The sequence below is a fragment of the Sminthopsis crassicaudata genome, chromosome 1 (genome assembly GCF_048593235.1).
Source record: "Sminthopsis crassicaudata isolate SCR6 chromosome 1, ASM4859323v1, whole genome shotgun sequence".
Taxonomy (NCBI): domain Eukaryota; kingdom Metazoa; phylum Chordata; class Mammalia; order Dasyuromorphia; family Dasyuridae; genus Sminthopsis; species Sminthopsis crassicaudata.
Genome location: NC_133617.1, coordinates 168,709,511 through 168,733,841, shown reverse-complemented (window position 1 = coordinate 168,733,841; position 24,331 = coordinate 168,709,511). Strand labels below are relative to the sequence as shown.

The 24,331-nt window shown below is 36.1% G+C and overlaps 1 protein-coding gene across 1 annotated transcript; it reads left to right on the top strand.

Annotated features, from left to right (window-relative positions):
• The first annotated feature begins 9,815 nt into the window (after positions 1 to 9,815).
• EEF1E1 (eukaryotic translation elongation factor 1 epsilon 1) lies at positions 9,816 to 23,985 on the top strand. Its single transcript, XM_074271258.1, has 4 exons — positions 9,816 to 9,948; positions 12,646 to 12,846; positions 14,783 to 14,878; positions 23,391 to 23,985. Exons 1-4 carry the CDS (start codon positions 9,850 to 9,852, stop codon positions 23,529 to 23,531), a joined length of 537 nt encoding a protein of 178 aa, XP_074127359.1. The 5' UTR covers positions 9,816 to 9,849; the 3' UTR covers positions 23,532 to 23,985.
• The last annotated feature ends 346 nt before the right edge of the window (positions 23,986 to 24,331 follow it).

Here is a 24,331-nt window from a genome sequence, read left to right as displayed (position 1 = left end):
TTTCCCTTTTTGATCTGATTTTTTTTTTTTTTTTTGTGCAGCATGATAATTGTGGAAATATGTATAGAAGAATTGCACATGTTTAACATATATTGGATTACTTGCCATCTAGGGGAGGGACTGCGGGGAGTGAGAAATAAAATTCTGGAGCACAAGATTTTGCAAGGATGAATGCTGAAAACTATCTATGCATATGTTTTGAAAATAAAAAGCTTTATTAAAAAAAATCTATAGTGAACAGGCTTAATGTTGAACCAAGTCAATTCCTATCCAGGGTGTTAGCCACTTTTCAAGTACTACTAAAACCCTTGATTTGTATACTGCCCTCACATTTTCTGTACTCCTTGGAGAAGCACATAGCAGAAACTCAATGATATGTATCTCATAGGGCTGCTATGAGAATAAATTGAATAATATAGGGTCAAGTACTATGATCTTTAAGCTATAAAAGTTCTAGTATTTTTCCTCCCACAAAATTTTTCTTTCTGAATTATGGTCGTTATACCATTCATAGAATCTCAGAATTGGAAATATTAGACTTCAGAGCCTCTCTGGTGTATACAATATACCTATTAGTCACTTAGCTTTTGCCTGAAGATCACTAGTGAGAAGGAACCCATTACTTCCTGAAGCAACCCATTCTATTTTTGAACAGAATTATTAGAAGTTGTTAGAAAGGTTTTTCTCTTCTTATTTGGAACCCAAATTTGAGTCTATAGCTTCTATCCATTATTTCTGGTTTTGCCATGAAATACACAAATTAAAAGATTATATGAGTCATAAATAGCATGATTACAGTTTTATATATATTGGCATTCATTATCAAACAGAAAACTTTAAATGTAAAGTAAAATTTTGTTCATAGATTCAGAATTCTAAAGTTAGCTTTATATATAAAACTTCCATGGAATTTCCAGAATTTCCTACTCTATTCCATCAATTTTCCCACCCAGAGTTGTTTGTAAACTAACAAAATGAACTAAATCATTTGGCAAAATAACACAAGAACAGTGATTGTTTTTTATCGTTTCTATATAATATCAGTGGCAACTTTTACTGAATTAAATAATTATAACAACAAGTATTTGTTCATTAACCACCTACAGTTATTGGAAGTGGCCTTGCACTACAGTACCAATCAAATGTATCACAAAGAAGCTGGGATTTACATCAGTAGATGGAGTACTCACACAGTTGAAATTACAAACCCTACAGATATTGAAGTTACAAAAAGCCTATATATCACCTGCATTTATTTACTTTATATGGTACCAGAGCCACAAGTATGGCAGGGTGACTAAGTCTTTGCCCTAGTATCTCTCACACAAAGGATTAATTACTTTCCCCTGGTAATTCTCTTATATCTTGAGGTCCATTACTTGTCTCACTACCATATTTAAAACAAAACCACTTCAAGCCCTTTGCCTAACTCTGAGCAGTCAATTCCTGACAGATTGCCCCTATCTTCAGGGGCCCAGTACCCAGCTTAATATCACACAGATACTATCTCACATTGCAGGGTTAAGAGAGAGAACTACCGTTAACACCTTTGCCTACCTCCACAGACAACCTCTTTCTTTCCAGCCTTTTCTCCTCCTTGGAGTCGGGAAAAGTGTCTGTGGGTATGGGTTACAATCTTTGTGAGTTAGACTGTCTCTCCTCTAGTATAAACACACCCAGCCAGGGATTCTGCACTATTACCATTAGCTCTGAAAACTGAAAAAGGTGAGATTCCAAGAGCTTCATAATAAATAGGTAAAACCCTATTTCTAACCTGCTTTTTTTCCTCCAGTGCTAGCTTCTCAGTAACAACCATGGTATCTCTTTTGGTTTCTGTCTCTCCCCAAACCCTACCCAATAAAAGTTCTATTTCCCTAAAAAGTCTCCCTTAAGTCTTTTCTGCATTTATTTATTCTAAGTATCAGAATTTCTAGTAATGGTTCCATATACCACATATAACTTAAATATGAGGTTGTGGGGGTTTTTTAAGCTATTGAAAGTTTTATTTTTAAAATTAAAAATAGGCCAGATGACACTAAAAAGCAGTTTCACACAATAAGAATTTTTATCATGTATAGCTCATTTTAGCAGATGACAATATGACATACATAAAGCTGTCAGTTCTTCTCCAAAAGACAGTCATCTAGTTCATGTTTCATATGCCAAATTAATTCCTTTTGACATTTAATTTATAACCTAAGGTACTGTGGATTTAAAATTTGACTATGATAACAGCAGATTAGAGCAGTGTTCCATTTGACAGAATCAATTTATCAAGATATTTTCATTGTGAGGCTCCTGATAGAGATTCTTTCACATCAAATGGACAAGACATTGATTCCTTTCAGCAAAGTATACTTTCTCACCCTTCTCTCCCTCACATATTCTGTCCATTTGGAATTAATAAGCTTGATTCTCACTGGGGATCGGGAGAACAGACTGATAAGGTTATATATAACTATTTTCTCACTGTACAATTGTGAGTGAGAAGGATGACTGTCCCTTCTCCTAACAAATTGTCTGTCTGGCTAGTTTGCACAACGTTCTAAGGAAGAATGCTCATGGGGATGCATGGATCATCTAGCTATAAGAGAACTATATCAATTCTCCTCCCAGCTAGCTCTTTCAAAGAACAAAAATTATGCCTATTTACTAATAGACATCTTAAATTACAGAATTTTAGAGTGGAAGAGGCCCTTTAAAATCATTTTGTCCATCTTATTTTGTAATTGGAAAAATGAAACTCAAAGACATTAAAAGACTTGTTTAAATTCACACATCTGATTAATGACAGACCTGGAAATAGACCCCAACTATCCTAAATCCTGGTTTTTAATTCTTTACACTACAAACATTACACCTCATTTCCCTTATGATAGAGATTCTACAGTTGCTGTTAGTCCTAATTATGACTGAAGGCAGAAGGAAAAAAAAAAACAGATGTATAAGCAGCTCTTGGGCTTGAAGAGAAAATAGAGCCTGTAGTATTCATTCTAAATATCAAATTTTAGCAGCAGCTTTGATTCAACTATACCACCTACTGGCATTATGAAGAACTATATATGAAGAACTATATATAAAAATTATATAATGAAACACTAAATAGCATACAATCAGAAATACTTAAGCCAATTGCTTGCATGCTGTTTAAATTGCTACTTGGATTTCCTAATTCTGCTATGAAATTAGTAACAATATAATTTAAGTTAATAACAGTATCAATTGATAACAATATCATTTACAGATAGCTTTTTTTCCCAATTGCTTAATATTCTAACATTTGGGGATAGTTTGGTACAGTGTAATAAAACCTAACATCTTATAAAACTCCTTGTTTTGCAAAATGGCTTATGCAGCAGAGATTGGACTGGAGCATGCATGGGAACATGAGGTACCATATCTGGAGCTAAGCCTAACCCTTGACCACTTTAAGTGACACATTATAGCTAAAGTGTTTCCTCAAAGGGAAGAAAGGGCTCTGTATCCTTCCAGGGCTTATTCCCCTTGCAAAAGATTCTGTCCTTTGCTCTTGGGGGGGGGGGGGTGCCTGTAGAGCAAATTGGGACTTTTTTTTTTTTAATTTTAATTAATTAATTTTTTACAAAAATTTTATTTATAGGTAATTTTTCAGCATTGACAATTGCAAAACCTTTTGTTCCAACTTTTCCCCTCCTTCCCCCCACCCCTTTCCCCAGATGGCAGGCTGACTAATACATGTTAAATATGTTAACATATAAGTTAAATACAATATATGTATACATGTCCAAACAGTTGTTTTGCTGTACAAAAAGAATCGCACTTTGAAATAGTGTACAATTAGCTTGTGAAGGAAATCAAAAATGCAGATGGACAAAATTAGAGGGATTGGGAATTTTATGTAGTGGTTCATAATCATCTCCCAGAGTTCTTTCATTGGGTGTAGCTGGTTCAGTTCATTATTGCTCTATTGGAACTGATTTGGTTCATCTCATTGTTGAAAATGGCCACATCCATCAGAATTGATCATCATATAGTATTGTTGTTGAATTATATAACGATCTCCTGGTCCTGCTCATTTCACTCATCATCAGTTCATGTAAGTCTCTCCAGGCCTTTCTGAAATCGTCCTGCTGGTCATCTCTTACAGAACAATAATATTCCATAATATTCATATACCACAATTTATTCAGCCATTCTCCAATTGATGGGCATCCACATAGTTTCCAGTTTCTGGCCACTACAAAGAGGGCTGCCACAAACATTCTTGCACATATATGTCCCTTTCCCTTCTTTAAGATCTCTTTGGGATATCAGCCCAGTAGAACACTGCTGGGTCAAAGGGTATGCACAGTTTGATAACTTTTTGAGCATAGTTCCAAATTGCTCTCCAGAATGGCTGGATGTATTCATAATTCCACCAACAATGTATCAGTGTCACAGCAAATTGGGACTTCTTAAGATCTCTCTCATATATTCATTGAGAGATAACAACTTCAACAACTTTGAAGACTGCTCAAACATAGCAAGGAAAGCATGTGTTTGTTTAGATAATTAACCTTGTAAATTTTTTTCTGCATGTCAACCAGACCAGAACTGGCCTCTAACCTGTGGGATGCCAGAGCAGAACAGAATAGGTTAGAGACAAGAGGCAGGGATCAAACAAAAGTTTAATTAATTTCAAAGGGAGGAAAATACTTGCAAGAGCAACTTAACATAAGGAGGACTTAACATGAGGGGGGAAAGGCAGTGCTTTATAACACATATCTGAGCTGGTAAAAGCAGTGCTTTATATACATGACTGGACTGAGCCTGATAATCATTCTTAGATTTTGATTGATTATTGGTTCTCACAGCAGGCTCGGCTGTGGACGATGCAGGCATTCCTGGGTTCTGTGAGAAGTCTCCAAATTGATTATCTCACAGTGAATACAGATTCAGAGTTAGCTTGCTAGTACCTGATTCAGTTTACTTAGCAATTACAAGAAGCAGGGATTGTGAGCATGTCAAGAGATGTGATAAATCACCTGCTTCTGGCTCTCAGACCCCTGGGAAGAGCTCCTTCAGTGCACACCTGGTGTTGGTCAAAGCAATTCACTTTGTCAGTAAAATCATCCATAGCGCAAAGGATTGTTGTTATGTCAAGCTCAGGGCACAGTCTGCTTGCTGGACCTTAGCTCTGGGAAAGAGACTGTCTCCAAAATATTTTGACATGGAAGATCCAAGATATGAGCTAGACCTAAGTTTTATTTAAAAGACTGTCCTCAGAAATCTGAGGTGTGGACATAATGAGCTGGAGAATAGCCAGAAAAAAAAAACAAAAAAACCCAAATCTAAACTTGTCTTCTAAATGTTAGGCTCTCCCAGAACTGAACCTGTGGTTTGAAACAATTCATTGGACCTCTGCTCTATTTCAATAGTATTAATCTGTTTGATATAATTCCATAGGCGTAGCTATTATAAGTACTGCATATAGGCCCCAAAGCTGCACATTATAAACTCATTTGCTTAATCACAGAAAGCTAATTAAAGGTCTTCCACCCTTTTTTCTAGTTATGGTGACCGCATCCAGCATGGCAAAGTTGACACAATTACATGAAAAGTCTCCCAAGTTATTTTTGTAGCTCTAGACCACTCTCTCTGTTCCATCTTATGCCTTTTAGTCAGTGGTAATGCCCCATGCCTTATCCAACCCTAAGGTCCCACTGCTGATATACCATTTCTAGCAGATGCATCATTTTTGGCCTGAGAAGTAAGATGTACCAACCAAGGGGATTCTGTACCTTGAATAGCCCCTCTAGAATATTCAAGTATCAAATCTTCTATCAAGCCTTATAACAATAAGACCCTGAAAGAAGAGGCATCTCAAGTCATGAGAGATTTGAGATCTACTTTATTAGAGAGAACCATGCTTTTAATAAAGTGCTATTAACACAGAATTCTGTCTCAGTTGTTTTTCTTGCAGATTGGGCAATTAATAATCCCCATACTTGGTCCACATGAGCCCAGAAATGGTAGACAGAAGCATTCTATCCACTGGTTTGTGTGTTTTGCATAAATACTTTTTTCATCTGAACCTTACAACAATCTTATGAAAAAGATGTTAAAATAATTTTTATCTCTATCTAACCTGCATCCCAAACCCCATTCGTATGCAACTTTCTCCTAATTGACAGATATCAATACATATACATGATGGATGAGTGGAACTGGTGAGAGAAAAGAATCTCTCTTCAGTCACTCCAGGCACTACTGGCTTCCAGTTTCATGAGAGAAGTCAATCCCACTTCAAGTTGCTGAAGGAAAAGACTCTGGGAAGAAGCCATAGGAGGAGCTACATTATAGACTGTGAGGGTTTACTCCTTATGTAAGATCTAGAACTCTCTTTCTTGATCAAGCTGGGTTCTCTCACTCTTAGTGAGAGATCTTTTTCACTCTGTATTGTCTAGCATTTATTCTCCTAGGTTTCTGTTTTACTTTTGAAATGGATTTATGGGTTTCTTTGCTGATTGCTATTGTGTGTTCATTATGAAATTGGTATTTGATGGGAAAGAGGTCAAGCCTGAGATATAGAGCACAGGGTCCTGCTTCCCCTATTAATGAAACAATGATAGAATTTTGATCTAGAACTCCTCCTTTTGAATTAGGGAAAAGTGGCCAAGCCTCTGACACCAACTTCTTCCCAGTATAACATAAAATTACCTCAGGAGAAGTGTAGGAGGACAATAGGCTAGAAATGTCCATTCAGCCTCCTTTCAAAGCAAACAAAAAGTTACTCCTCATGATAATTACTGAAGGGTGAAGGGGGTTCAGAGGGTGACAGCCTTCATTATATCTATCTTACAAACAAATAAACTCAAGGGGGTAAAATGATTTGTCTATGACCACATAGACATTATCATAAATGGTAAGTTAAACCAGTCTTCTGAATTGCACAGCCAGTACTCTTATCTACCGTGCTGTACTTCCTCTAAAAAAAAAATAAAAAAAAAAAAAAAAAAAAAAAAAGCAAGCACTGAATTTGGATTCAGTTTGAATCTTGACTCTACTTACTCAGTGTGATCATAGGCAAGTCATTTGCCACTTTGAACGTCAGTTTCCTCATCTGTAAAATGGAGAATTGGATAAAGTTTTTCTGGCTCTACTATCAGATGAAGAAAATTCAGATATGATGCCTTTTTCACTCATGCAGATACTTTATTATTTTTAGAAAGTTGCCTGCGGCACTGATCCAGGATCACAGTTAGTCTGTGTTAAAAGCTTTCCCTGACCCCAAGACTACCTTGTGATTTTAAGCTGCCTTTCATTTACATCTCTAAATGTTTGAACAAAAGCAAACAAAACAATTTATTCCTTTTTCTATCTTTGAATAGATAGTCCCTTCAAAATATTACTCAGATAATGAAAAATTCAAAAATTATTATTTATAAGGCTGGCATCTATCTATATTGATACAAAAGGTTGTAAGGCCATATCACAGAGGACAATCAAGTGGTATAGTGGAAAGGGATCCAGGATGAGCTGTCAGAAGATCTACAACATAAACATGTCAAATGTTATGAACATAAGTGAAAACTACTTTTCTCCCTTACTGTCCTCATTTTTTCATCCTTATCTGTCATACCTCTCCCTAGTCCCCAGCCAATTCTGCCCTCTGGAACCCTACTATTAACAAAATTGCCTTCATCTTAAAACTAATATTCAGTTGCCTCCAGAAAACCCAGCATTCTTGGTAACCTTCTTTTGTCCTATTTACATTTTCTCTCATCACACCACCACATTCCAACAGGGGACCAGGAAACATAGTCATAGTCCTTATTCTGCACTTCCAGATACTGCCTCTGTCACCATCATTCAGCAACCTCTCCAACTTCAAGATTCACATTATCCACATCTATCATTCTATCTGGACCTTATGGTAGTTAATTATCAACTCAGAATCCATTCCGCCTTTTTCTTTATTATTTTTTTGTTGCCTCTTTTACCAAACTGTTATTCTCTTTTCATAATTTTCTTGCATCATTTGTAATTTTTTTTCCATTTTTTATTCTACCACTCATTTTTTTCTTTAATTCTTTTGGGAATTTTTAGTATTTTCCTTTGAAGTTTTGCTTATACCTGCTTGCATGTTACTGTCTTCTGAGTTTGTGTCTTGGTCTTCCCTGATACAGCTATAGGTTTTTATTGTCAAGTTCTTTTTATTGCTTGTTCATTTTTCCAGCCTTTACTTTGAACTTTATATTAAGGTTGGGCTCTGCTTAAGTCAGCGTAGGAGGTATTTCCTTAAGCTTCAGGGGGTTTTTTTTGTTTGTTTTTTTCAGAATTAGTTCTAGGAAATTAAAAAAAAAAAAAAAATTCAGTGCTCCCAAGGTGGTGTGATCAGGAGAAAGATACCATAACTGCTCTCCTGATCTGCACTTTAGCCTTTATCCAGGAAGGGCCCCTACTCCTGGCAGCTACAAGCACTAGCACTTCTCTTTGGAACTGTGGCCCAGAACCAAGGAAGGGCAATAAAGTTGCCAAGCGGAGCTAGCTACCTCTTTCTAGTCAGTTGCCTGACCTCCTTACTTTGGACTGAAAGTTACTGCTACAACTACTGCAACTACATATATGCTTTCTCGATAGGCCTCCACCCTGACATAGACTTCTCCTTGGGTCCTCCTAAGTTTTCTGAAGCTGGAAAAATGTCTCACTCTGGCCTTTTGTTGACTATGTCACTTACTCTCTTTACTGAAATTTCTTAAGTATGCAAGTTTCAGTTTGAACTGTGATCTCCTTGCACTTGGAATTTCATGCATGTTCATTTATCTTGTAATAAACCCTGTTGCAATCCTGGACCTGTGAGGTTTTTTTTGTTTTGTTTTTTCATTTTTAGTTAGTAGTACCTAAATATTTACATGAATCAGGTTGCACAGTGGATAGAGCACTGGGGCTGGAGATGGGAAGACCCGAATTCAAATTCAGCTGGGGAAATCACCTCACCTCCTTGCCTCAGTTTTCTCAGATGAAAATGAGGATATTGAAACTACCTCAGGAATCAAGTGAAATAATGTGTATAAAGAGCTTAACATGCTGCCTGGCATATAGTAGGCATTTAATAAATGCTTGCTTTACTACACATAAAACAGTAACAAGAGTGAGGTACAAAGTTAAAAATAAATGGCCTTTGCCCTCTACAAAACTTTACACAAACACAAGACATACCAAAAAATGATTTCAAAATTAGCGCGTGTCAAAGACGACACCGGTGCTGGGCCCTTGGGAAACTAAGAATCCTGAGGGGCAGAGGTAGAAAGAGAACTTGTGCAAAGGCTTGTAGGCTGGAGATGGCCACAAGATGAGGGGGGAGGACGGCTCAACAAGCCAGAGAGGGAGGAAATGTGAAAGAAGACTGGAAAGGCCAGACTGTGAAAAGATGCAGATTGTGTCTTTCACCGTGGGAGGCCAAAAAGGAACAATCCTCAATCAAATCATTTACAGGCCTCGCGACCCGGGCTCCACCAGCTGCTGACCGATCAGAACACCTCGGGTCTTGGCGGAAAGGGGAATTTCTCGTGGGGGCCGCCCTCGTGCGATACTCCCCCATCAGTCAGCGCATTATCCGGGCTTCCGACGCGGCATCCTCATGACTTTGTAACCTCCTGCAGAACATTTCCATTCCGGAGGAAAAGCCTGGGAAGAATACCTCGCTGAAACCCACGCCGCCGGTACCTAGGCCCCGCCTCCGCCCTTCGCTCCGCCTCCTCCGTGAAAGCACGTTCCACACTCCCCCTTCCGCCCAGCCAATGGATGACGGCGCTTGGGCGGCGTCCCACACGTCACCTCCAATACCGAATATCGTTGTTTTCTTTGCTCCGCCCCTTATCCTCGGTTATGTCCGCGAAGATGGCGGCTGCGGAAGAGCTGACTTTGCTGGAGAAGTTGCTGGGCTTGAGGAGAGGGAACAAGTATAGCGCTCAAGGAGACCGGCAGGTGAGGCGGCGGAGGGGTTGAGTGCGGGGCCGGTTCTGAGGAAGGGTTGGGAGGGCCCCATGTGCGACCGGGAGCGCGCCGCTTCCTGGTTTGCGTGAGCCGGGTCCCCACGTGTGTGTGGAGAGCGGTGTGGGTTCCCTCCCTTCCCCCATCCTTTCCTCTCCCTGCCCTGTATGGTCTCCAACTCCCACCCGTTTGGGCAGAATCGGGGAGGGGGAGAGGGGACTGACCTGCGCCTGCTCCCGCCACTCGTCCTCCTCTGACCCTGGGAAAATTAAAGTGAATGGAGGAGGAGGGTCTGCCTTCTCTGCCAGCTGGTGAGGCGGTGAAGCTTGTTTGAATACAAATAAGTTTGTAAGACTGAAAATCCACCCCCACTTCGCCCCATCTGATTTTGAGACATTTCCTTCCTTTTGGAGAAAAAAAGAGATAAAGTGAAAGTGGGCCCTAAGATTGCCATAATTATAATAGTTACATAATATAATAATTATAAAATGTAGAAATAATAATTTTTTTAGAGTTCTCATTTGATTCTCATAGCATGCCCTGTGAGTGAGATAGGCTGGTGTTTTTTACCCATTCTGTGGGGGAGAACAATGAGACCGAGGTAGGTTACGGGATTTGTCCAGCATCTCACAGCTGATCAGTCTGACAGAGAATCTGAACCGCAGAGAGGGAGCTTCTTTTCCATTGAGGGAGTCAGGAAGCCGTGGGGGACTATGGATTGGACCCTCATCTCTTCATCTACTAAATGTTTTTAGAGTTGCTCAAAGCTTGTTTCAGTGTAAAAAGCAAAGGACTGAGAAAGACTAACATGAGCGGACTAAATGTACACAGCATTTATAGCAGCTTTGTGGTGGCAAAAAAGTGGAAACTGAAGCGGTCCCCAATCTCTCGGGGAACAGCTGGACAGATTGTGGTATGGGGATGTCGTGGAAGCCGAGTGGTGTTACCAGAAAGGAAGATAGCATCAAAGCCCAGGTAGACTCCTTAACTGATGCCTGATGCCGAGTGAAGCGAGCGAGCCAGCCAGAACAGTTTGTGCTGAAACACCGGTTTGAGAAAAGTGGACAGTTTTAAAAGACTTAAGAGCTGGGATCCAATAAATGTTCTGAAGTGATGATTCAGAAAGCTTGATAAAGATCACTGCCCCCCGTTGGACAGAAATAATAGACTAGCATGCTAAATAAATTATTTCATGTCTCCAGAAGTCAGTTTTTGTTTTTGATTTTTTTAATGTGTAAAATAAGTGTTTGGAGTCCTGGGGTCATAGATTGAAAGCTAAGCATCTAAAACCATCATTGTATAGACACAAAATAAACCTACATTTGTTATCCCTTCCTGCTTGGTATCTTTGTACTCTCAGTGAGTGCCTAGCATAGTGCTGTGACACAAACTTAATTTTTTATAATAACCAACTACTCTGTGCCTGGAAGCTGGGCTAGTCACTGGGTGTACATGGACAAAATAGTTCCTCCCCTCGTGGAGTTTATAGTCTATAATGTATCTATGTTATGTATAGTTAGGTAATGCTATAAGAATATTAAATAGAGGTAATATGTGATAAGGGAGTAGTGTGTTGGATTTAGAGTCAGAAAAATCTAGGTTCAAAAACATGCTTTCACATACCTCTAGCTATATTGATCATGTTTGGATTACTCCATGTCAGCATGCATAAGGGACTCCCTAGGATTTAACTACTCAGTCTCTACTTGCACTGGTTTGTTTCCCTCATGCTTAACCATTTACAGAGGGCATGACTTCATAAAGGTCTTTCATGAGATACTCAAAAGGATTCCATCTTCATAGTATCTATTTACTGTGAGCCAGTCCTTCCATTCTCACTGTGTCCTTCTAAAAATCCCTCCTAATTTATTGTAATGGCTTCCTAGGTGCATCAAGTCCATTCTAAATACTTCTGCCTAAAGAATCACATAAACTCCTCTACTCAGAAATCCTTTACTAGCTTCACTTTGTTGACTTTTGAATAAAGTTCTGATCCCAGTTTTCAAGATTGCCCCACACTTTTGCCACAAAATTTTCAGCTTTGTTCCTTCTGACTTCTCCGTGTTCTTTTCCAATGCTTTCTCATCTTTATGGTTTTGCTTATGCCATCCCCACAGTCCTGCAGCAGGACTCGGCCTCCCTTTTCATTTCCATCTCTCTAAAGTCTATGTTAAGGGCCCTAGAAGTCTTCTCTGAGCTTCCTCTCATAGCTTAAAGTGATCTTTTCACATTCTGGACCTTTCATTTGCACTTAATATATTTCATTATATCATTGTTATTTTTGCACAGATCATTTTCCCACATTGTGGGCTTTCTGAGAGGATTTGTACCTAGAACCGTATATCCCATCTGACATATTTTGCATGTTGCATAAAATTGAGCAAAAATTTAGAGTTTTAGTTTCACTATCCAACTGTTAATGACCTATTTTTTCCTTGCTTTTATCAGATGTTTATCTATTTGAGGAAAATTTGCTCCAAGAAAAATCTTAAGTTCCTTAGACACCTATGGCCACAAACAAATACTGACCCAATCTCTATGTCTCCAGTTTCTCATGTATAAGATTAGTACTGCAATGTTGTTATAAAGATCAAGTGAGAAAATTGTGTAAAGCATTATCGTTAGGAATTAAGTACTTTGTCATGCAAATTTCATAAAGTTTATGTGAAGGATTTTTATTTTTCCTTTCAGATTCCAGTCCTTCAGACAAACAATGGGCCAAGTTTAACAGGCTTGGCTACTATTGCAGCTCATTTGGTCAAACAAGCCAACAAAGAGCATCTGCTGGGAAGCACAGCAGAAGAGAAGGCAGTTGTTCAGCAGTGGTTAGAATACAGAGTAACTCGCATTGGTGGACACTCCAGTAAGGAAGATATCCGAACTATGTTGAAGGTATTGATTATTTCTTTGTCAATTTTATAAATACCTATTTTAAAACAACTCATGGTTAAAATTACTTAGAAATACTATGAAAATACTTAGAATATTATGAAAATAACCCTACCTACCAGTTAATTAGTTCCTGTTTATATTTTGGCAAAAATCAGTGAACCAAGAATATAACTATTGTGTTTTAAACATCAATGTATTATTCATTTTACTATTTTGTATAATGTTAATGTTTTTCAGAGCTTAGAAAGTACACACTATGCAAAGCAGTAATCTACTGCTATTAATTTTTCCCTAATTTTCTAACTACTCTGAAAGATCAAAGACAAACTTCTTCTATATGCCAAAACTACATGTCCTTAGGAGGTGAACCATCTCGCATTCTACAATTTAACTGTAGAAATTTCCTGAAAATGTTTAGAATATTCTTTTCCCTATCCTCTCAATTTTTCTTTTGTTTCTGCTAGCCTTCCTGCATGCATATGTAAGTATATCACTCCTCCTTGCACAGATTTCTTGTGATGTTTGAAAGCTTTATACTTTTGAAAAGAGGCAAGAGTTTAAGTCTATAGACAAGTATATAGTCAATGAAACTGATGAGTTCTCTCTGTCCATCTCCTCTTTTAAGAAGTAAAGGATGGAGATGGAGACAAAGCTATATTTTTTATTATTATTGTTATTATTATTATTATTATTATCATAGCTTTTTATTGACAAAACATATGCATGGGTAATTTTTCAACACTGACCCTTGCAAAAACTTTTGTTCCCTCCATCCATCCCCTCCCCTAAATGGCAGGCAGTCCTATGCATGTTAAAGTATATGTTAAATACAATATATGTATATATGTATTTATACAATTATCTTGTTGCTCAAGAAAAATCAGATTTAGAAAGAAGGTAAAAATAACCTAGGAAGAAAAACAAAAATGCAAGCAAACAACAACAGAAATAATGAAGCTATACTTTTAAAATAGAATCTTAGCGTACTTAATGTAATATTCTGTCCCAAATACTTTCTTTCATTCTAAAATCGCTTTCTTTGCTCTTGAGAGAACTTTAAAAGAAATCTTTGGGAAAGTTCTAATGTATAGTCTGTTGTAGATTATTTGTAGAACATTTCTACAAATATATTGTCATTAGACTTGTCATTACTCTGTGATACTGGGAATTTTAATGCTTAGTAAATTGTGTTTAGATAAATTAGTGGGAAAGACAAAAACATTTTGAATAACTTTTTCACCTCCATTTTTCTTCCCAAGAAATAAATTGATTTTTCTTCATCCTGGTCTTTATATTATTGCATTCAGGTTCAGGCCTATTTAAATTTTTCTTTCTAACATAATTTTCCAAGATACTCATCAGTTTTTTCTGAAGTAACCTTTTGCTTGGAGAGAATATTGTCCCACTAGTTTGTGAATTTTCCATTGCCAGAGAAGTTTTTAAGTTGTGAGAATCATGGGGAGTTTTAAGAGTTCTAGAAATAAAAAATATCTTTAGTTTTTTCTGTGGTTGTCAATTTAACACTGATCAATATGCCATGAGTATTCAGTGGGGGAATGGGACAAGACTATATGCCTCTATCAAACCAAGGTAGCCAGCATTATTGGAGAAATCTAATATGCCATTTATGTATAGTGTTGATAGCATTGGCATGACAGTTTCTGATTAAGGGCATTCAGGAAAGACATTCCTTGAATTATTTTTAATGAGCTTTTGTTTGTAATATAAATTTTATTCATGTTTTGAGAAAGATTAAAAGCATTTGCTAGTTGCTATTTCTTTATAAGTTAGTCAAAACTAAAAGAGTGGGGTGAGCATAGTTCTCAAATTTCTTCTATTTTTTTTGTTTATATCAGAAATGGATGTTGAGTTGAATTTTAGAAAACATTGTCAGATTGCTGCTCTCAGTTGTAATTTGTTAATTTTTCTCTTTTAGGATCTTAACTCATATCTTGAAGATAAAGTTTACCTTACTGGTAATAATTTTACTTTAGCAGATATTTTATTGTACTATGGACTTCATCGTTTCATAGTGAGTATTTCTTAAATTTTTTGAATGCTTAACATAATTTAAAATAGTGTGTGTGTGTGTGTGTGTGTGTGTGTGTGTGTGTGTGTGTGTGTGTGTGTGTGTGTGTGTGTGTGTGTTGGTCTGATGAATTTGTATTGGCAGGATTAATGTTTGTTAGAAAAAAATGAAAGCCAGAAGGAGTATGTTCATACAAACATTACTTCATTTCAATCCTCGCAATAATCCTGCAAGATAAATGTTACTATCCTCATTTTACAGTTGTAGAAATTGAGGCAGGCACAGGGTTAAGTGCTTTTCCTAGGTTCACACAGCTAGTCAAATTTGAACTGGAATCTTCCTTACTACAGACTCAGTACTCTATCTAAAGAAAAGATAGATAGATAGATAGATAGATAGATAGATAGATAGATAGATAGATAGATAGATAGATAGATAGATAGACAGACAGACAGGAAGGAAGGAAGGAAGGAAGGAAGGAAGGAAGGAAGGAAGGAAGGAAGGAAGGAAGGAAGGAAGGAAGGAAGGAAGGAAGGAAGGAAGGAAGGAAGGAAGGAAGGAAGGAAGGAAGGAAGGAAGGAAGGAAGGAAGGAAGGAAGGAAGGAAGGAAGGAAGGAAGGAAGGAAGGAAGGAAGGAAGGAAGGAAAAGAATAAAAGTTACATGCATATTCTACTATTTGTGTAAAGCCTTTAACCATAAACTTAACAGTTTCCTCCATTTTACAGAAGAAATTTAGATGAGGAAACCAAGGCTCAGAGATTGTCCTAGTCAAGGTTATAAGGCTAATAATTACTGTACTTTGTGAACTTAATGTGTACCTGATCTCCTTGCTATGATTTTCAGTATTTGGAACAAAATAGTTCAGACTTATTTACCTTTTTATGTGTAGAATACTCATTTTTGTCCCAGCCCTGCAACAACTAGCTATGTGAGCTTAACTCATTAATTATTTCTTTAAGACTTCATTTTCCTCATTAAGCACCAGGAGCCTGGAATAAAGTGATCATGGCCTCATCCAAGTCCCTCCTAAGTAGGGACTCATCTGGAGAGTAGGCATTGGGGTAGAGAAGTAGAGCCCTAAAATTTAGCATATCTTTGACTTTAGTACAGAGAAATCATCAAATGCCAGATAATGGTGTTTAGAGTAGTGCCTTATATAGTGTTGGTGAATGCAAGCTTCTTCCTGCTAGTTACAAGTAAGTCAGAGTGCCGGAGTAGTTAGAATCCTAGCCACAGAGTTTAGAAATATCTAGCAGTCTCTGGGTAGATCTCGTGACATCACTAGGCAATAGGCAGTTCTTTAAGATAGTCCATCAAGAAATCTGAATCAGTAGAAGGATTCCCATACTGATGAAATCACAGGTCCTTGACATTTATTTTCATGAGTTATGGTCATAGCAAAATTCAGTTTACTGAGTATTATTTATTTGGTGCCAGCTACCTAGCATGGTGGACAGACAATGGAACAAAGTATAAGGGATGGACTTTTTTCCAGAGGACTATTAAAAACTTTGTATAGAATACATGAAACAGCATACAGAACAGCAAAATATGCTAATTTATGGTCAGAACAAACATTATGTTAATAAGGAAAAAAACAAGGAAACTAAAAGACAAACCTGCAAAAATTGTTTAGTCTTGGATATTTGAAAGAAATTGTTGAAATACCTAATTAATTCCTAAGTAATAGCCAAGAAAAATAGACAGGAGTTTTGGCCATAAGAATTAAATATTGAAAATAGTAAAGCTACACAATAAAACAGGATAGATTCTTGTAGCTTTTCAAAATAGGAGAAACCATTATTCTGATTAAAACTCAGATTTGAGCAATAGCTGATTTTAATTGGAAACAAATGTCACTTAAAAGTTCTTTTTTTTTTTTTTTTTTTTAACCAATTTCCTAGTTGAATAATTTCCCAATTACTTTATGCTTTAAAATAAAGCTCATATATTTCTCTAGAGTTTTAAGGTTTTATCACAACCATGCTTGGAGATAAGTAGCCTATGTATTATTTTCCTCATTTTGCAGATGGGCTTCAGAAGAATGTAGGTGATTTGTTGGTGGCCATGTGGCCACCTGACTAAAAAGTACCAGGGTCAATACCATTGTTTCGCTGTTAACCAAACTACCTTTAAAATACACCTCATCTCCATTTTAAAGTAAAAGCCTCAGAGGTTCAGAGAGACTCTGCTACTGAAATGTTTCAGTTTAATTTGGGGGAGGGGGAATAACAATTCCATAAGGAATCTATAATTTAACATTGGAAGGTGGACTATACTAGAAACAAATATTACTCTTTTGTGGATGTGTGTCAAAGCCATTTTATAAAGCAGTGTTTTAGTGTAGTTGAGATCGTTTTAAATTCATACCCAGTAATAATAGTAAATTTATATGTAATATCATCTGTGATAATAGTTTAATAACCATTTTATATAGATTAGGAATGATAAAAATGACAAGTTTGCAGAACAGATAAAAAAGCTTAGAACTTATGTAATTACACTTTTATAAAAAGATTAAAATGGAACTCTTTTAGAATTAAACTTAATTGTTCTGGAATGACACTATTTTATTTTAAAAATATAAGGTACATTATACCAAGATTTAAAGAAGTATAAATACCAAGATATGTAAGACTTTCCTCATGTCATTAATGTTTAATTTATTAATTCTTGATTACTCTAATCCTGATTTTTATTCTGCCTCTTTTAAAAGTAGAATATTTCTTTTGAAAAGTCATGACATAGTATGGTAGATTTAGTCTTGGCCTAGCAGTCAGGAAACCTGCTTTCTAAGAGCTACCTCAGCCACTCAAAATTTATGTGACTGCAAATGAGTCATTTAACTTCTCTGGTCCTTAGTTCTACTATTTGTAATATTAGAAACTTTAATTATATTTGAGGCATCTGAGGTGGCTCAGTAGCCAGGAGTTAAGAAGATCTGTATTCAAATCCTGCCTTGAACAATTAATAGCTTTATGATTCCAAGCATGGTACTCTTTCAGCATTAGTTTCTTATCTGTAAAATGGGGATGATAATAGCACCAACTTCTCAGGGTGTCTGTAAGGACAAAATGAAATAATATTTATAAAGTGTTTTGCAAATATTAAGACACTCTATAAATCCTAACTATTCCAATAATAACCATAGTTTCAATTAAACTTTTATTAAATACTTCTCGTAAAGTACCATGTTAGGCACTGGCAATAATACATCTACTTTCAGATCAGTCAAATGGAAATCAAAATCAAATGAGAACAAAAAACATAAAATTAATGGGGAAAGAATGTGAAGTGCTAGGAAGAGTTCATATACATTAAAATATTTAAAAGGGAAAGAGCAGGGAAGAGAAGGTTTCTTAGTTGGACCTTGAAAGGGAGAAACTACAGTGGGGGGAAAGGAAAGGGACAAGCATTTATTAAGCACTTACTATGTCCCAGGCACTATGTTAAGCACTTTACAATGATCACATTTGTTCCTCACAGCAGCTCTTTGTGATAGTTGCTATTATCCTAATTTTACAGCTGAGACAGAGAGTGGATAAATTACTTGCCCAGGATCATACAAATAATAAATGTGTGGTGTGGGATTTAAACTCGGGTGTTCCCAAGTTCAGATCAAGCACTTTATCTACTATACTACTTGACTGCCTTTATGGAGATGAGAGAAGGAATTAGTTCTAAACACGGGTGATATTTGAGAAAAGCACAGAAACAAGAGCCAAGGGAAGAAAATGAGATGAAGTATGCTGTTTTACTCTAAAATATACTATAAAGGTAAATTCAGGAAAGACAAATTGGGGCCAGATTCTACAGTCTTGGTTGCTAGAATCAGGAAATGGGGAGCACTCTGGCTTTTGTTTTTTAATCATAGTAGTGAATTAGGAATGTTATCTGGACAATAATGTGAAAAGGAATAGACAGCTTAGAAAGACCAGAGGCTATTGTGATACCATCTACATAATCATAAGAATAACACCTTTGTAAGCAATAGGAGGGAGAGATGACAAGAACAAAATGTTAGGGGTACCCTTTCATTAAGAGTAAGGATGAGGAAGAAAATGAAGAGAAAAAGAACAAAAGAATGATTGGGTCAAGATGAGAGGAGAACTATGACAACATATGTAGTATTGCTAAAACCAGTAGAAAACTATGGGATGGGCAGTAGTGTCACGTTGGTAGAGGGGAGTAGTACAGAAGTGGTAGAAAGACTGTTTCTTGACTTGAAGCAATTTCATTGTCTGCCCCTCACACATGAAATGTTGTCCCTCCTCTCCTCTCTCTTTCAGACCCCAGCTATAATTCTAGTTTCTCCAGGAAGCCTTTCCTGAACCTCTCTCCCTTAATTCTCATTCCCGTCCTCTATTGAATATTTCCAATTTTTCCTGTATATAGCTTGCTTGTACATAATTATTTCCAAATTCTCTCCCCCATTATACTGAGTTCCTTGAGAGTTAAGATTCTCTTTACCTTTCATTGAATCCCCAAGTCAATGAATCAAAGAACATTTATCAAAAGTCTACTATATAGTAGGCTAAATATTGGGGGTACAGAGAAAAAAGCCAGTTCCCTAGTGGTTAAGCAATTAAAGGCTGTGAACCTGGCTCTTAAGATTTGAAAATAAGGTAGTAGGAGAGGTGGAGGATAAGAGATTTTGATCAGAAAAGGGAATTTCACCTTGAGGTCAGTTTATCAGAATATCTCACAACTGGAAGTAGCAGTCACACATAATATTCCTAAGGCTAGTATATCCCAGGAGACTAGGAACTTTTGAGCTGCAGTGAACTAAATAAAGCAGATCAGATGTCTATGATAAATCTAGCAGTAATATAGTGAGTCAATGAGGGTGGAAAGATATTGTGGAATTCATCCCTTGTTTCTCAGTAGCAGGCTGCTTGAATAAATTAAACTCAGTCAGAAATGACTGTTGGTCAAAACTTAGCTATCAGTAGTGGGATTGGCCTCTGAGTAGTCACTGGACTTCCAGCTTGAGCAAGATAGGGAGACCCAGTTGCAAACAAATCTTGCACCTGTGACTAAGTGCTTTAGGTTATGGAATTATTCTGATTATTGTCCTCTTCCAGTGAGGCCAAAAAAATTTCCTACAGGCTTTAATTCTCTTTTCTTCCAAGTCTTTTTGCCTTCCATATAGCTAATCAGAAGAAATATTTTTATCTTTTTTGGGGGGTGGGGGGTGGTAAGGCGCAGTTGGGGTTAAGTGGCTTCTCCAGGCTCACACAATCAGGAAGTGTTAAGTGTCTGAGGCTAGATTTGATCTTAGGTCCTCCTGACTTCAGGACTGGTGCTCTAGCCACTCTATCCACTGTTTTATCTAGGTGCTCCAGAAGAGATATTTTTAGAGAGACATTTACTAAAATGAAACATTGATTGACTCTACTAATCAAAAAAAAATTATTTCCAGCATAGCTTCTTGCATTGGAATAATCAGGTAGCTGGTGATCGAGATGAAAAGATGGTTCCTGTTCTTTATAGCACTACAATAAGAGCTACTAAAATTCGTATCATAATTTAAAACAGAAATAAATATATACTGTTAGGAGAAAATCTGTAAAAGGAAGATGAACAACATCTACAAACAGCAGCTGTAAGAACCAAAGCAGAATGTAGCATTGAACAGTCCAGCTTTTATAAACAGCCAGTTAGCATTTCATCTAAGCATGATCATTTGAAGATTTTTCTCACATTTTTTCAAAAATGGTAAATAAGATTATAATCTTAGTGTCTTTGAAGTTGAAGATAATTGCAGAGTGCTGTGGTAAATAATATGAAAGGATTAGGAGCAACCTGTCAAGCTATGATATAGAGACATAATGGCTTGGAGTTAAATAACAATGATGAAGTGGTAATCAAAAACAAAAGAAGATTTACTATTAGAAACTAATCCTGCTAAAAGGCAAAGTATAAAACTTGGTTCTGAGTGAAATAATGGCCCAGGGGATGCCATTTAAAAAGTTCTAAGTTTTCATGTTTTCTCAACTTAATGTTTTGTTTACAGTAAGCTATTTAATATGTCTACGTAAAAAACATTAACAGGGGAGCAAATTAGTTCACTTTTCTCAGGTTAATGGGACAGGCAGGTAAATCAAACCAGAAAAATAAAAGAGAAGTGACAACAAAAGCCTTTCTGAAATTCTTTTTGTGCTTCAGTTTTGTTTATAACCTTTACTCTTGAGACCCAAAATATGAAATTTTTATCTTGGGAAGTGTGAGAGCTTGTTATTTTGACTTTGCTCAGTAATGTTGAGATTTGTTTCCACTTGTTAAATGTTAGGTGATAGTGAAACCAGCCCTCTGCCACTTTGTGAGATAATATTGACAGTGAATACTTTTGCAACTCTCTTTAGTTTAACATTTAAGTTCACTCCAAAGAATAACTTTTGTTCATAGAATAACTAAAGAAAAAGGTAACCAACTTGTTTTTCTTTACAGTTTTGTTAATGATTGTGGATGACTATTCTTATTCATTTTTTGAGAAAACATTCTTAATAGTATTTGTCACTAAACATAGCCTCACTAGAAAAATTTTATTTGAAATAAGGTGTAGGAAAGTGAATATAGTCTTTAAAGAATTGAAATTTCTTCAAAAAAGACATTTAAGAGAATTATGTTATAAATTAAATTATAAGTTAATTGACCAAATTTAGGGAATCATTTAAATACCTGGCCTATTAAAGGTATCAGATTCAAATTTGGTTGAAACTTTAAAAAATATTTCTGTCTGCCAGAGTTGCTAAATTGTTGAAATCGGATTCAATTTTAATGTTGTACCCTTTTTCTTCAGGGCCAAGGAGTCATTCTAAAACCCAGTTTCACTAATAAATGTGCACCTGCACTTGGAAAACCAAAAATCAAGTTTTTTAGATTTTCACTAGTTATGTTTATCAATTTGTAGGTGAGATCACATATTAAAAAAATTATAATCACATTTGATTATTTAATAGCTCTTGTAATCTATAATTTATGAGTCATTTTCTGACACTCGCTAGGAAAGTAAAAGGCAGCCTATTTGATAATCTATGAATTAGGAATAACACAACTAACATTTACATCAGTGGTCCTCAAACTTTTAAAATAGGGGGCCAGTTCACTGTCCATCAGACTGTTGGAGGGCCAGACTATAGTAAAAACAAAAACTCACACTCTATCTCCGCCCCTCAGCCATAACCAGGCGGACCATGTCCTCAGCTTGCCACAATTTGAGAACCCCTGATTTACATAATCATTAATTCAGTCCGTTAGCTCTTTGAAAATTACATTTTATTAAAAAAAAATGTTTACAAATATAGTTTACTCTGTATAATTCTGTTGACAGGCAGGTGGAGAAATAGTTTTAGCTTTGCTGCAGTCTTCTGTAAGCTTCAAGTTCATTTTGTTTTCTTCTTTAAAAATGAATAGAAAGTACCTCTGAAATGTTCTTCAGTCTCACCAGCTAGTTGTGGAACTGAAAATATGCTATTAGTTCCACACTATTGTTTACACTGTTCTTGGAGAAGACTTTGTTTATCTGGTTCTTTGAGCAAGATACCAAATTTAATATTTCCACAGATGGCAACTGTTGGGGGGAAACTGGCTGTGCTCCTCATGTATATGATTTGTGTATAACCTTTCTGTCTTTATCCTCAATCTTATAATTCATAAAGATTAACTGAAACATTTTCTCAAGGAAAACCCTCAGAGTTCCTTATTTGAATTTGAACCCAATACTTACCTTACTTTGCTGCTTTTAAAAATAACAGGTATCTACATCTACCATTTCCCATTTTTTATTTAATGATTTTATTTGAATGAGATTCCAAGGTATTTTCCAATTCAAAAGTTAAATTGCCTACGGTGTTACATTATGTTAGGTCCTGAAGATACAAAGGAAATTGGTATGAATTCTTCCAGTCCTCACCATCTTATTTGGAAAAGGGGAAAAGGCTGTAATATTCTTATCCTAGTTGATATAATGTATTCAGTTGTATTTTGAATTCTTCACTGATAGAAATAGTTTGTTCTCCCATCATTGGCATTGTTTAATTGGCATAACAGATTCCAACATCAGTTTCTTCTGAGTTGAGTACTATGGCAAACTTTTGACTTTAATTGAAGTAAATATTTCTCTCTGGATTGTTGTTTGTACTCTTTTGTTAGATAATATTTTTGGCGTTTAAGATGCTTATATTGTTTGCTAGAAACAAGGTAATCAGTTGTAGTAAGTCTTTTTGAGTAGCCTTTTCCTCCAATTTCTCACTTCTTCCAAAAGTTCTTAGAGCTTCTAGATCTTCTCAGGTCATGACTGATGCCAGTTGGCAGGTGATGAGCCTACTTGCATCAAATGTTAGCTTAGAACTTTAAAAAAAAAAAAAAGAAAAGAAAGTCCACATAGACCTCTGCCCAGTAGCTGGAACTTAAACTTTTATCTCAGTGGTAACTTGAGAAAACTAGTCTTTGCAATTTTCTATCTTCTTCTCTAAAATTAACTGAACTTATGTAATGTCTGTTTGGTTTTAGGTTGACCTTACATTTCAAGAAAAGGAGAAATATCTGAATGTGTCTCGCTGGTTTTCTCATATTCAACATTATCCAGGCATCAGACAACATCTGTCTAATGTTGTTTTTATCAAGAACAGACTTTATACTAATACTCATTAAAAGATCATCAAGATTTCCATGCCATACAGAAGAGTAATTGAAAATTGTTTAAAGGAAATGGAATTGTGGACTTCGTAACTAACTTAAATAGATAACCAGTCCTTTGCAGACTAGAAGAACTTTTGATAATGTGTCAAAGTATGTTTAATGTTTCATTTGTTCTTTAGAGTTTAATTTGCAGTTTTTTAAAATAAAAATGCAACTGTAGTTTTTAAAAAAAATCGAATCAAAATCAAGTTCTAAATTGCCTTGTTTTATAAGTAAAACTTTTTTTGACAAAGTTGAAATCAATGACTGTCTTAATGTAAAAAAAAAAATCTACAGGGCTTTTAGTATTTGCTTCTGTTTAGCTATTTATTGACTTCTGTATTATATTTTAAATTTCAATTTTTCATCTATGAATGTTTACATTAGTTTGTTTACTATAAAATTTTAATAAATTGTGCCAAGGAGACAGAAAGGGAAGAGAGATTTATTTGTTTGCAAATATTTATGTGATCCAGTAAATATGGTTGAAAAAAGCCTTTTTTTGTTTCTTTTCTGCAGTCAGTATTCATTGGAGTGAAATTAAGAGCTGAATAGCCCTTAAGGGAAGTGGAGTGATATATATTCTTTTGAGTGAATGGATTTTTTTTGTTGTTGTTGTGTTCAATAAAATGCAATAAGTAAAGAAAGAAGGATAGGACCAGGAGGTTCTTCACTGATTTCAAGATATAATGAAGACTGAATTTTCTAAACCAAGTCAGTCACATTACTCAAAAGTATACTTCTTAAGTTGGAATAATAGAAATAAAAGTCAT

Excerpts from the sequence above, each read along its gene's own strand:
- EEF1E1 (XM_074271258.1), top strand. The coding sequence starts at position 9,850 with ATGTCCGCGAAGATGGCGGCTGCGGAAGAGCTGACTTTGCTGGAGAAG. Across the intron at positions 9,949-12,645 it reads GCGCTCAAGGAGACCGGCAG|ATTCCAGTCCTTCAGACAAA; the intron begins GTGAGGCGGCGG and ends TTTTCCTTTCAG. Across the intron at positions 12,847-14,782 it reads ATATCCGAACTATGTTGAAG|GATCTTAACTCATATCTTGA; the intron begins GTATTGATTATT and ends TTTCTCTTTTAG.